The sequence below is a fragment of the Triturus cristatus genome, chromosome 4_1 (assembly GCF_964204655.1).
Source record: "Triturus cristatus chromosome 4_1, aTriCri1.1, whole genome shotgun sequence".
NCBI classification, from domain to species: Eukaryota; Metazoa; Chordata; class Amphibia; order Caudata; family Salamandridae; genus Triturus; species Triturus cristatus.
This window is the reverse complement of record NC_140585.1, coordinates 1,012,724,392-1,012,739,287: the sequence shown is the minus strand read 5'-3', so window position 1 is coordinate 1,012,739,287 and position 14,896 is coordinate 1,012,724,392. Positions and strand designations below refer to the sequence as shown.

Here is a 14,896-nt window from a genome sequence, read left to right as displayed (position 1 = left end):
TAGGCGAGGGTGTCCCTGATGGTTGCTTAGACATCAGTTTGGAGCTTAAAGTTGAGGTGTTCCATTGACAAAGTGGCATTGTCTGTGGTGGTGCAGTGGATATTTTCTTTGTTTATGATGGCGATGCCTCTTCCGGGTTCAGTCCTGGTGTGCAATTATGTATCTGTTGGAAGTTGCTGAGGCTACATCAGGAGCAGATGTGGGGGTGAGCCAGGTCTCTGTGATGAAGATGACATCAGGGTGAGGGTGGTGATGAGGTCCCAGATTTTGGTGGTGTGTTTGCAGAGTGAGGTTGTGTTGAGGAGAGGGCAGTTGAGTTGTTCCTAAGCAGGTACGTTGCGTTGGTTTGTAGGCATGGTGGTGATTGTCGTGAGTGTGGGTGCTCCGGTGCTAAAGGAGATGGGGCACTGTATACAGGCAAAAGCTCCTAGCTCCTACCGTAGATTGGGGAGATTTGCGGCAGTAGTTGATGTTGCAGTATCTGGAGTCCAGAGCCAGATGTTTGGTGGCGGTGTAGCTGTAGGGAGTTGGGGAGCCAGGTTTCCTTGCGCTGGGTGTGGTCCAGGTGCAGATGGGATTGTCTTAGGCATGCCAGCTGAATGCCAGCTGTTTGCATCCAATGCGCAGCTGCCTCCATTATGTAGGACCTGGGAGGAGCACTGGGCGCCAGAGGGCAGGGCTGGTGGGAGGCGAAAATTGCAGAAGCGTGAAAATGAGCAGGAGGGTAAAAAGGTGGGGAACAAGTGAAAGGACAAAGAGAGAAAAACAATCCTGGGGCAAGGAGAAGCAACAAGCAGGACTCAAAGCTAAAAACAATTATCAGGGAGCAGCACAGGGGCAAAGTGAAGTGAGGCTCATAGCCGAAGAAAAAGAAGCGGGTACAAAATGAGCACAAGGTAAGAAGACTTACTGTACATGTCCGAAAGCGGGGGGAGTTAGGGCTGGGTCCTGCTCCTAGATGGGAGCTGTGATGAAGTTCATGCCATATGACGTGATAAGGTTCAATTGATGGAGCCCAAGCTGTGAAGAATTTTCGATGCAGCCCAGGTGTAGACTATGAGTGTTTTGGGACTGGGTCAAATGTGATGAAATTGTTCAAAGACATCACGTTGATTGACGGCCCACTTTCAATGATAAAGAGTAGGGACTGACCTTTCAAGTCCACATGAACAAATGGGTGATTGCCTGTGGCCTTCGGAAGGCGTAAATGATAGATGATCTCAGTTTCTGCATGTACCCACATGAGTCCTAGACTGGTGGCAGTATGCAGACAGAGGACCCTGGGAACAGAAGCTCGGCAGTCTGGGATGAAGAAATGGACGGCAGTGCTTCGCTCCATGTTTGTGAAAGATGCTGTGAACTTCCCTAAGCAGCATATTGGTGTGTCTTCTTCTAAGATCGATTCTCCTTCAAGCCTCAACCAAGTGTATGCAACGCTGAAGGGAGGCTGGGTCTCGCCTACTGATAACATTGACAGAGGCACAACTGTTGATAATGAAGATCATGGGGCACCTGTTCAGTGAGAGGGTGACAGTGGGTCGCGGGCTGATGGATTTGCACTCCGACATCATCATGAGGTAGCCATTTTCTTTGCTCTCACTGGGTGGTGATGTGGTAGATTGAGAGGATGGCGAGGTAAGCGGCTGGTCTCTGATTGTTGTGAGAACAGTCCGCAAGTGATGGGGGGATCTGTTGCTTGATTTGGGACGGTGTCGCTTATCACTACCTGGTTTGTCTTTGTGTCTGCTGCAATCAGAGCGTTGGTGCTTCATTTAGGCACAGCAGACAGATTTGAAGTGGTTTTCTTTCCCACAACTCTGGTACGCCTATCAGAGGGCTGGGCACTTTTCATCATAACGGGTAAGTCAACCCACAAATGTAGCATGATCTTGTGGTTTCTGGAAGCCGTGTTCTGGGTTTGTCTTTGAAGATCCGGTGACTGCTGCCTATGGCCAGCACTGACTTTGTGGTGGTCGCAACTAATTCCATGTCAGCCGCTTGTTTGTCAACACATTCTTCTACGTGGGATGTGGCAAGCATCTTGGCTACAGAGTGAGTTTCTCTAAGCATTCGTCTTCACAAGGCTTCAGATTGACAGCCATCAATGATCCTGAGGAGCATGGGTTCCTCGATGGAAATTTCTGAGAAAAGACATTATTTCATTAAGGTTTCTAGGCACTCTATAAAGTCGACCATTGACTTTCTTGGTTGCTGATGAGCTTTTCCGAATGTGTACCATTCATAGTCCACATTGGTGGCAGAATCAAATTTTTGGGCAAGATTGTCTTTTATCTTTTGATATGTGTTGGATTATTCTTTGGGGATTTTCTTGAGTGCTTCTTTGACGCCATCTCCTGCAAGGTTTTTGAGGTAGCGAATTACCTTGGTGCCATCAGGTTCGTCTAAGGCTTCAATTAAATTATCACTTTTTTTATACAATCAGCCCACCCCGCCCCAATGTTGTGCTCCATGAACATGTTGAAGGGAGGCAGAGACTTCAGAAAGCTGCAGCATCATATGCAGGTAGTTTTTCAGTGGGTGTAGTAGCATATGAGAATGCGCTCACCTTGAGCTTACAGCATAAAGGAAGTGGGTAAAACAGTGACTGTGCATGGACCGGTAGCAGCTGTTCGCAGTGGATTGAAGGTGCAAAGCAGTAATCAGCGAGAGGTGTCACAGTTCAGGATGGGTGCCAGGCAGAGACAGGCCTTAATGTAAGAGCAGGTTGATGGGCTTTCCCAATCCAAGATGGCCCTCGGCAAAGGATAGGACCCAGGTACCTGTATAGGCCTCCCCAATCCAAGATGACCACCAACTAAGGAACAGAGCCTGGAGTGCTTGGGGCAGCCAAGGTAAGGCTCTGTGCTGAGCAGGGTAAGCGTCAGTGGTTACTGCGTGCAGATGAGGCTTGGCAAGGGCCCTACCAGTTGTGAGGATGCTAGGTGGGAGGCAGGAAGCAACTGCGGCTGCAGGGATTCACTGTGGGAGCTGGCCGGCGTTGGAGCAGGAGGTACTTGCTCACCGGAGTCAGCCAATTGAGGTCACTGGAAAACTGTTGTCTTGGGTATGGCGCCGCGTGGGTGGGCACTCACCTGTTCATCCCCAGTTGTTGTGTCTGGCTAGAGAAATGACATGTGTCATGAGGAGCTAATTTTACAATGCTTCATTTTGCACAGGCGTGGGGCTCCAACATGCATGAACCTCAACTGTGCCATAAGTGCTATTGGCACCAATCCCCTTACATGTCCTACGCCGGAGTTGGCCACATTAAGGGATGGTGGTAAAATTCCCTTTTCAGTAGATATATTTTAAATGTTGTGCCTATCTGGAGGATGCAGGGCCTCCCAAGAATTGCAATGAGGAAGATGAGGAGGTAATTGTTGTTCCACTGACTTATGTATACTGATATTGTAAATTGACTGTATTCTGTGACTTACTTATTTCTCCTGCTATTGCTAATATATCGTTAAGTAAATAAGTGATGGAAGCTGTTACGCAGGCATATAGATCAGCAAGCAAAGAACCCATACAGGCAGTGCAAGGACGATCAACAAGATCAGTGTCAGCTTTTTGGACAGAAGAGCCATTTTGTCAGAAATATGGAGGGTGGCCACGAGGGCAATGCCCCATGTCTTTGTTAATTATTGTAGGTTGCACCTATTTCAGTCTCATGAAAATAATTTTGGTCCAGTTGTATTAAATACAGCACAGAAGTAATTGTATGTAAAATGTGACTTGTAACTCCTGTAAGCACCTTATTTGGTGTCCCCGCAATTTTACTCTACTCCAAATACCCTCAAATATGTCAGGACTGGGACAAGGAGGACGGATGATGGGTAATGAAATAATACTTACCTGTGGTCTCAATTACTCTGAATGATAGTCGTCCATATGTCAATATAATTTCCCTACTGCCCTTTCTAATGTTTGTACCTCCTTTGATCTTATTTTTACTTGATTCAAATAGAAGGTGGGAGAGGAGATGAGAGGATTATGGATACTGTGATGTTCAATAATATAAAGGGGACTGGCATCCTTTTTTTTTAACTTTAACTTGTATACAATCCTGGCGGAGGTGGAGCTCCTCCAATATGTTAGGACAGGGATGAGGAGGACTGTGATTCAGAATATTAGAGTTTACCTGTAAGTAATTATTTCATCAGATGTTCTCACTTCGTATGAATTTTATTTCTCATCATGATTATCCCTTACTCGAATCATCACTTCTTGAGGCAGCATTATTTTGTGCATCAGGGCTTTGATCAGGCTATCTTTGGATTATATTCAGAAAGATGCCCTCCGTAATTTGTTTATTACCACCTAGAGTTCCAATACATTCCCTTGATCTAGTACTCAGTAATATGTACCGTAGAAATATTTATAAGTATTTTAAATGTTACATGGTACTCTGTAGGAGGAACAGTGCAAGGCCAGCCTGTATAGCTGACCATGCTAACACTCTTTCAATGTTGTGCACTTCTCTTTTAGACATAGTGTGCATGGACAAAGTGGAAGACATTCTCCGCCTGCTACAGTCAGATCCGTGTGGACGAAGGGACCATAAGTGGATTGTGCAAAAATATATTGAGAGACCTTTGCTGATTTACAATACAAAGTTTGACATTAGGCAGTGGTTTCTCGTCACTGACTGGAACCCTTTGACGGTCTGGTTCTATAAGGACTGCTACCTGAGGTTCTCAACTCAGCATTACACCTTAGACAACTTAGAGAGGTAAGGAATGATAGTTATTGAATGAAAGTATTTGATAAAAATAGAACTCAATATGATTTCCTTTTGCTAAGATACACATTTCATGATAGTCATATTTTCTCATATATATTTAATTTGTCACGCAGCTGCGTCCACCTGTGTAACAACTCCATCCAAAAGCATTATAAGAACTGCTCAGAGCGGGATCCTCTTTTGCCAAGGTACAACATGTGGGGAAGCTCGAAGTTCAAGGAATATTTACACGACAGAGGATTTGGAGGCATGTGGGACAGTGTCATCTACCCATCTATGAAAAATGCCATCACGTATACTATGAGGATGGCGCAAGATACTGTTGAACAACGGAAGAATAACTTTGAGCTGTACGGAGCAGATTTCATCCTTGGAGAAGACTTCAAACCCTGGCTGATAGAAATCAACTCAAGTCCAACCTTGTTCCCTTCCACTCCAATTACAGCACACCTATGTGCTCAGGTGCAGGAGGATCTCATCAAGGTTGTCATTGACAGGCAGACCGACAAGGGCTGCAGTACTGGGAAATTTGAACTTCTCTGGAAACAGGTTAGTGTGTGTTCACATTGTTTCTGAGATGCTTATCTGGCCCTTGTAAACGAGTTGTGAAGATGTGTAAGTCACTTCATTACTTATGTCTATTGTTAAATTACTCATGTAAGGAAGCATAAAACTGTTGGTACAGGCTAATGTATTATATGTGCACCTGAGACTTGTCTAGACCAAAGTTGTTTATTATTTATTGATCCGCAAGGGGAGGATCCAGGAAAGATTTTCTGAATTAACAGTGAGGGCAAGATGGCAGGTAACACTTGCCACTGACATTTGCTGTGATCTGCTTCATAAGAGTTGGAATTCTGGCAAGGCTAATTCTGCTGACTATTCTTGAGAGGTCAATATATATAGTCAGTGCTTAGAAGCAGCACTATGCAAAATCAAGTTATTATCGCTATGTAACTGGGTGTCCCTTAGATTAATTATATGAAAATGTATCTCTTGTGGACATCGTGAAGAGCTCCTGAGGGCTAATATTGGACACTCCTGCACTAGATACGTTAGACCCGATTGGTCGGCTATTATACTTGATTTGATTTGGTCACAATTAAACATGTGAGCTTCCACCTTATATATATAAGGTGGAAGCTCCAATTTTTATTTTGGGCTTGAAGTTCAAAACCATAATGAGAAAGTTAATGTTGTAGTTGCTTTTAGAGAGAGAGAGAGAGAGAGTTCTGATTCGCAGTTAGAATTCTACGTTTGTAATGGAAGCTTTGTAGTTAGTATTTCTGCAATGAAAATCCAAAGTGTGTTCTCTTTTGTAAGCATTCTTGATGAAATTAGGTCAGGTTAACCAAACCCATTGCTCATTATAACACATTGGAATACTGGAGTTCCTCTAAAGTGACCCCTCAACCTTCTTTTGTCTGTCAGCAGTGAAGGTTTTCTGTGGAAAGAAACAGAGAAGCAATGCATACTTCTCAACATATTGCAGTAGGGTAGTATTCACAAATTATGTCATCACGTGGATAACTTAATTCTTTAAATAACAAGAACATTCTTGTAGCATATGTCCACTTGGGTTTGGGCTCATCACTTTACACTTTGGAGTTTCCCAGGGATCTCTTCTGTCACCATACGGTTCATTCTATAATTGGACAGACTGGAAGAGGAGTGGGCATGTTCTGCCATATCTTTCCCACAGTGTGCTTCTGCCTTTTGGGTATATATTGATTATGACATATTTGGTTTGCTAAAATAGTGATTACATATTCATTAAAATATAGTGAAACTGGGTGCTCTCATGTTTCCACATAATAAACCAATCCAAGATGTTGCTTTAGTATTTGCATCGCCTACATTTGAGGTGGTCTTAAAGAAGTGTGTGCGGATGGGGAAGATAATTATCCAGAAGGAACACGAAAATAATTCTAGCTTTTCAGAAAAATTACAATTTTCTTCAATATTGGGTACTAAAACTAAAAACACTTTCCTACTTTACCGACTGTAGCAAATTGAACATGTATTCTCAGTAAATGCCAGTAGGAGCACGTCTTCTTTATCGGCTAGGCTAGCCACAATGGCACATGAAACATGTTTGCTCCTTCGAGTTGTCAAAAACATCACCCACTGTGCTCCTTCCTAGAGCCCAAAGAGAGATACATTAGTCCACTCTTCAAAAATTACTTCTTCAGCATGAAGGTATACATTTGATGCCTAGGCCTGATCATTTTCTAAACATTTTGTTTATGTTTAATAGTTTTATTTTGATTGTACAGTGCTTGACAGGTCTTTGTATATTAGCTTGTGCTTTGCAAAACTTCAAATTAAGGACACTGATTCTTGGGAATATACCTGCCCTTGTTAATAAGTGGTCTGCATATTCTTAATCACCGTTACAGGTGTGGCAACCGAATATTTGTGGCATCATTTCGTTTGTAAATACTGTGTCCTAAATATTATCTACAAAACTATTTTCTCATTATTATTCATAATAGAAACTCTCCACCGAATGGTATAATATTTTTGTCAATGATACTTAGGGCACAATATTCATGTCAGACAATATTTCTGTATGCAATATTCTGATATGCATCTATTCCACACTTCCCCTTCCTTCAAAACATTAATTCCACATTTGGGGGTCCAGAAAATGATGTAAAATAGATATTAATACAAACTACTCAAGCCTGTTCACCTGCACTGCCATTTTTAAAAGGGTTTATTCTGCATCTGCCACTTCCTCAGCCCATGGTTGTGTTGATGCTCCTTTCTGGGCTATGGAAAAATGTTAAGTATATTAACAGAGTGATGTATTTTATGTCAAGCCACCAACACCCCAGCTTTACAATGTTTACTTGTTTTCTGCGAGATATGAACGGAAGATCGCCATTTCTCAGAGAATGTCTGTCTAGGAAAAAGAAACGGAAACTTAAATCTGTTCTGGACCTCAAACATTTCAATACATTGCTTGATAAAAAGATACGAAAAGGAGCTCTTTAGTGCAAACTTCCCTACTCTAAGATCAGAATTTTTGAAGTTGTGCTCTTGATCCTAGAATGATTGCATTGATCCCAAAATTCCATTGTTTTAATTGTGCCTGTTCTCTTTTTCTTTCTTTAGTTTCCGAGGATCTTTCTTCTAAATTGCTCTGCAAATGTACTTTTCTGCCTTCCTTCAGTTTCACAAAATGCTATTCTAAATAAACCCATATTATATCTGCAGTCCAGTGCCAATATTCCCAACAAGCCTGTTCACTTGACCAGATAGTTTAATTCTGGGTCACACCACTTCATCTCACTATGCATTAGTGTCAATTGCTGCCTCATTGTGAGCCTATACAAAGTGCTAGATTAATGACTGGTTACATTTGACAGCTAGGGGAACTCTGTAAGATCGAGTAATTGGGAAAATGATAGGCCCATTTTTCAGTGCTTTTTACGCCTGTAAGTTTGGTACACTTGTTCAAAAGTTGGTTTTGCACTCATAAAAGGATTTACTCACAGTGGCTTGATGCAGGTAGGAAGTGGTAGTTCCAGGGTTGGAATGCCTTGTGAATTTGTGCATACCCACAAACGTACCTGTTTAATGCTTTTTACCAACTTCTCTCCAACCCATACCAAGTCTGTAAAATCTCATAAATGTACTCTTGACAAGAGGACTGGAGTAAAACGTTCCAGGGTGCAAAGGTACTCTCCCTCCCCTTTCCAAAAAAGATAGGGTGTTATGAAAGAATTTCCCCCAGGAAAGAAAATGAAAAAAAGTTTAACCAGGGAATTTGCAGTTGCTTTGCCATAGCATATATAGTTGCTCCTGCAAATATAGAATTCCTAAAGTTTGCTAGTTATATGGTTTCCAGTCCTCTGTAAACTCTTTTGAATTCATTAAAGTTGTGAATCTGCGAAAATGGAAGGTCAAAAACTGAGGGTACACCTTTGTAAATCTCTTTAACAATGTAGGGGTAGAGGATTTGGCTTAATTGTCAGAACTGTCGATTTTGATGCTGAAGAACCAGGTTCGAGTCTCTGCGTTGGCTTAACATCTTGTGATTCTAGACAAATCGCTTAATCTCTCCAGTCACAATAAAACGAATGTCCTTGTGTAATGTAACTAGTGCTCCAATGTCTTTGGTTTGAGTTTGTGCTATATAAAACTGTCCCCAAAAAATTAAATAAATTATTAACATGTTTTCCATTATACAAATTGTTAACATTTGCAAACGTGTAAACATTTGTGTATGCAACAACAGTAAGTAATGCAAGCTGAGCTTCTATCCCACTATGTTTCCATGGAGCGTTCATCCATTAATGAATTCTCGCGGAAGACTCTCAAAAATAGCTCAGAAGCTTCTTGCCACCTAGAGCTGCTGGGCTTTTGGTCATTAAATGGCAGATTTCCAGGAGATCGCCCTCAGTTAGTAACATTCCACAATGCACTAGCAAGCACAACAATAGATTATACTTTTGTCTCCCGTTACATGTTTTCAAAAGTAGAGGATTATCAAATTGGAACCTTAGACTACAGCGATCACCTGCCACAAGAAATCACGATAGAAGTGTCATCGACAACTCAACTACAGCTAGCAAATGCACACTGCTCAGAGTACACAACCAACAAGAAAAGAGTAAAATGCAAAATAGATGACCCAGAAGGACTCTTCGCTCTTGCGAAGCAACTACTCCGAGAAGCCCAAGCTGCAGAGCTTGATATAATAGAAAGCTGGGAGACATTCACAAAAAATCTAGGAATGGGGCCAGAAAGGAAAACCACCAAAACAGGAGAAAAGCTCGTCCTCAAAACAGACGCCTCAACCTCACCCCTGGAAACAACACACAAGTAAAACAGCTTAAAGTTTCCATAAACCGCGCTCTGCGGAAATGAAAAATTAAAGAAAGGCGGTCCAGACCTTACGACCTTGCACGAACCGAGGCAATTAAAAGCTACTTGCAAGAAACTAATCTGGTGCCTCAAAAAAGAAGCAGAAGAGTCTCTCTGGGCAAAACGTCTGCATGATATTAAAACTAACAACAGCTCGCGATTTTGGCAAAGGAACAATACTCTGGCTAATCTGCTGAGCCAAGGTGTTAACTCACATGTGACAGTAGAGGTTTGGACAATTTTTCTTCAATCCCACTTCAATAGAGGCCTAGGAATCCAAACTTGCACAAACATCCCCCCCTTCGAATTGAAAGCATCATCACCCCGAACTGACTCCATCGCTACATCGGAACAGCTTTTCACAATTACGAATAACCAAATCTGCAAAAGAATTTCTATGGGCAGGCGAGACGGAGCTCCGTGCCCAATTGGAATCCCCCCCCAATATTGTTCAAACATGATTCAGAACACTGGGCCAAACACTAAAACCGATCTTTGACTCAATCCTGCGAGCATCAATGATACCGTCATCGTCGAGGGGCTCAATATCACACTGATTTATAAAAAAGGCAATAGGAACGGCCGAAAAAGCTACCGGCTGGTAGCCCTATTGGATAATGAAGCTAAATACTATGCAGGATTAATATTACAAGAATTAAAGTCTTGGGCTACAGAAAATGCGGCAATACCACTAAATCAAACAGGCTTCTGCAAGAACATTGGGACCTCTACCAACATCTTAACCCTCTCATTAATAATAGATGCCGCACTTGCACTAAAACAGCCCCTGTACTTGTGCTTTATTGATTATAGCTCAGCGTTCGATCATATAAATAGAAACTTACTGTGGCAAAAGCTAAAAAGGCTGAACATCCCATCTTTACTTTTAAAACAGCTAATCCTCCTACACAGCAACACATGGGTGCAAGTAAAACTGGGCACAAGAGATCACCTAACAAAGAAGATCCCCACAATCTCCGGTCCGAAACAGGGCTGCTTGTTAGTCCCAATACTTTTTAATCTCTTTATGGCAGAGTTATCACCCACACTGAACGAAAGCAACTCGCACGCCCCGTAGCTTGGTGGCTTGCATCTATCAAATCTATTCTATGCGGATTACCTTGTGCTCATTAGCTGGACACCCATTGGCCTACAACGCTTGCTCGAAATTACATCCAAATATTCAGAGGTTAATAAACTTAGCATTAATCAAGAAAAAACAAAAGCCATGAGCGTGAACACTAGCAAAACAAAGTCATACCACCACTGGCACCTGGCAACAAGCAAGCGGGAAGTCGTACAAGAGTATAAATACCTGGGAGTTATCATCGATAACAAAGGAAACTTAGCTGCTCAATGTGAAGCCATAAAAAAGGGGGATAATGACAGCCGTGGCACTAAGAAACTTAAAAAATAAGATCTCTGGCTCAAGCTTCTCCCCACTAACCAGGGTGATCCAGGCAAAACTCATACCATCTATAACCTATGGAAGTGAAGCCATGAGAGAGAGAGATGCTGAAACATTGGACGGCACCACAGCAAAAGCATTGTGAATGATTTATGGGCTACCAAGATACACATCCCCTGCACAATTGAGATTAGAGTTTGGGATACAGAGACAAGAGCTGGCCTGTTAAGGAGCATATATCAAAAGCTGATATAAAATCAAAGGGTGAGCCAGAAACACTAAACGCCTACTTATGGAAAGAACTGCAAGCTACGGAGGCATGCCCAGCCAGTCGTTATCTGGAAATCTCACTCGACCAACTAGGCCTACGACATCTCTGGGAGACATCGGGGACCTATGCAAGTTTAAAAAAAAATTGTTAATAACACTGTTAAAAAAGAATTCCTCATACAAGACAAAGCTACACTGTCAGAGTGAGCACACGCCTGGTCCACCATACAGCCATACAGCAAAGCCTCACCCCAAACATACTTCCACATCGGCTTTGCCAAAGAGAAGTTCCTGAGACTCCACCTAGGTATATTACCATCTGCTCCACCACCTGCCACCATGGCTACGCCTTCCGAAGCCTGCAACCTGTCATCTCTGTGGGGCAGGGGAGGAGGATATTCTGCACCTCCTAACCATCTGTAGGAACCTACTATGGGAGCGCCGGACCCTACTCACACCACTCTTCAATAAGAAAAACAGACGGACCTGCAGACAAGCAGTGCTAGTAAGCTTCTCCGGTGAGGAGGTCCAATTGAGCTGCTGCTTGGTAAAATTTCTAACCACTGTGGACACAAGTATTAAAAGTCAAACAAGTCAACAAATGGTTGCTTAAACGACATGATCAAACAATCCTAAAAGTGGTCTCGCACGGAACGTGCAATCATAAAAAATGCAATAGCTGAGCTTTAACAGCAACTGTCGATCTCTAGCTGCACTCGAAGGCCCCTGGAAGCCTCAATGTGGCGCGAATAATAGAATCATGCCTACTTCGGATTCTCTGAATTAAATGACCTCAAAAGGGATCTTGGGCGGACAAGGTCCCTAATAACATTCCAACCAATTATATACGGGTTTTAATTACACTGTAAATTCCTCTATCTGCGATTTTTGCACACAGAGCTTGCCCTTTTTTCTATTTAACACATAGAACCTGCCCTTTACCTCCCCCCTGGCCAGGGATTTGGACCCAATCAAGCCATAAACCAAAAAAACTACTTCAAACTCTGGGTCTCAATTGCGCTGGAAATTCTTCCATCTACGATCCTGGAATACAGAACTTGCACTTTATTCTCATCCGGATCTGCGACTTTGCACACAGAACTGGCATCTGATCTCCCTCCAGTCAGGGAATTGGAACCATTATACACTAGTGATGTTACTCTGAAAATTTTCATCAACCTCTTTTTGAATTTATATGTGAGCTAAAACGCACGTAAAATTGGATAATCGGATTCCCTGCCTATTTACCTATGTTTGTTTTTTAATGTAAATTGTTGCAATGATTTTAACTAATCACGCAAAGGATTATCTTATCATTAATGAACTGTATCTACAATTTATCCATATGAATACATAATTATAAATTACTGTGGTACTGACAACAGGTAGCCAAAAGATCTGAGCTGTAGAGCGATAGGTCTCTCTAGCTAATGTACAAAATAACCATGAAAACTTGTAGTTCTTTTTCCCCCAAACAATAGATCCTAATTGTTGACCAAACAATAGATCCTAATTGTTGGGCGATAGGAATTCCATACGTGTGCACCCCCATCAACAGCCAGCCAAACATCTGACCTGTTAGAAACTTGTGGTGATAGTGTGACCGCATCAGTTATCGGGGTGGTAGTCACAGCCAATGGTTGAGAGGAATCTGATGTACTCTGATCTCCTGTGGAGAGGGATGATGTTTCACCAACAAGTTCACCTTCATTTTCGGTACAGCTGGGCTCACATTCTTTTCGGCCAGGTTGTGGCACTTTCTTGAACCGGGAGACATTCCTGGTTATTACGGTTGTACCCCTTCAGGCAGTGACGGCGGTTCTGTTCGCTTTTAGAACGTCCACAGCCCTGGTTCATAAGCTGTCCTGAACTTCTCTTCACTGCGTCTGTTCCGAACCAATACAGAGTTCCCTGGTACGATGATGCGAGTCTTGGCTACCCGTCGGCAACTCTCATGGTCATTATTCCTTTTCCAACGAGCCTGGGTATTTTATGGTTCATACGACTCTGGGGATCATGCCTCGGCCACAGGGATGGTGTCTCTCCGGTACCCAGCTAGCATTAGGGACCAGGGAGTCGTGCTGTGCGGGGTGCCACTATATTCTCACAGGAATCTTTGGAATGCTGTTTCAGGGTCGGCTTGTTTAGCCACTGCAATTCGAAGGATTTTGTTTAATGTCCACATGAAGTGCTCAGCTTCACCATTGGCTTGTGGCCATTGTGGAGGGATTTGATGATGGTGCACTCCTAGTAACGTGAACAGCTCCATCTTGAAATGGGGGTCCGTTGTAGGTCTTCAGTTCGTGAGGTAGGCCGGAGAGTGCAAATGTCTTTTCTAAAACAGGCTTTAGGTGTGCGAAGGCCTTGGACGCGATCACTTCCACTATAGGATACTTTGAATAACTTTCGAGCACGGCTGTTCCTCTTCCGTCAGGAATACTCCTGAAGTCAAGGCTGAATCGTGACCAGGGTGTGGTGGCCGGTGCTTTGGTTATCACAGGTGCTGGGGATTCCTGGCTGTTAGTCAGCTGGCAGGGTTGACAGTTTCTGACCATGGTGTCTACAGCTGCCTCTAGCCCAGGGAACCACACCTTTTCTCTCATGCGCAATTTCATGCGTATTGTTCCTTGGTGCCCTTCATGGGCGAGGGCTGTCGCGCTTTCTTGGAGGCTTGCTGGACTCACGATTCGGGATCCTCTCAGCACCAGGCCTTCTGCTGTGGCACTTAGGTCATCTTGCACTCGCCATAGTTTCCCTAAGCGTTCTCTCTCCTGCTCGTCCCACTTGCCGGTGTCACACAGGAAATCTTCCCAGGAACCTTTCTGCAGTGAGTCCATCACTTTGTTTAGAAGCGGTTCTCAGGCGGCGGCTGCTTTGATCTCTTCGATGGTGAGGGCACGGGGACATACCCATTCTGAGATCATGTCGACATACTCTTCTGTCGTTATATCTTGATCACTATCTTTTTGCCCAGGATTAGATGGATGCCGCGAGAAGAAGTCTGCTAGGTTTTTAGCCCCTGGGCAATATACCAGTTCCATCTGATAGTGTTGCAGTTGTATCGCCCACCGTTCAATCCGTGGCGGGGGATGAGGAGCTGTGCCTTTGAATAGTGGGATTAGTGGCTGGTGGTCGGTCACGACTTGGAATGGGTGACCGCTGATGTACAAATGGAAATGGTTGCAGGCCAATTTAATCACTAGCGCTTCCCTTCCAATTTTGGAGTAGCGTGCTTCGGTCGGAGTAAGGGCTTTATTCGCGAAAGCAAGGGATGCCCATTTGCCTGATTCAGTTTCCTGAGTTAGAAGCGCTCCGAGGCCTACAGGGCTGGCATCTACTAAGCGCTCAGTCATTCTGGTGAAATACGCCATGGTGGTCTTACTTAGTAACGCTTCTTTTACTTTCTGAAATGCTATGTCTTCTTCATTGCCCCATTCCAATGCTGCATCTTTGTTTTTTTGAGGGCTCGCAACAGCTCAGCTACCGTAGTGAGGTTGAGTATAAACCACCCACAGTAAGTGGCCATTCCGAGGAAGCTTCCTACTTCCAAGGCTGTGGTCGGGGCTAGTGCTTGCTGGATGGCATGAGATTTACAGGGG

At 43.5% G+C, this 14,896-nt stretch overlaps 1 protein-coding gene across 1 annotated transcript in view; it reads left to right on the top strand.

Moving 5' to 3' along the window:
- The window catches only part of TTLL8 (tubulin tyrosine ligase like 8), a 478,385-nt gene that overhangs the window by 429,328 nt on the left and 34,161 nt on the right, over positions 1-14,896 (top strand). Inside the window, exons 13-14 of the mRNA XM_085651194.1 lie at positions 4,489-4,732; positions 4,858-5,293. Of these exons, the coding sequence (XP_085507320.1) occupies positions 4,489-4,732; positions 4,858-5,293 (680 nt within the window). The remainder of the gene's footprint in view (positions 1-4,488; positions 4,733-4,857; positions 5,294-14,896) is intronic.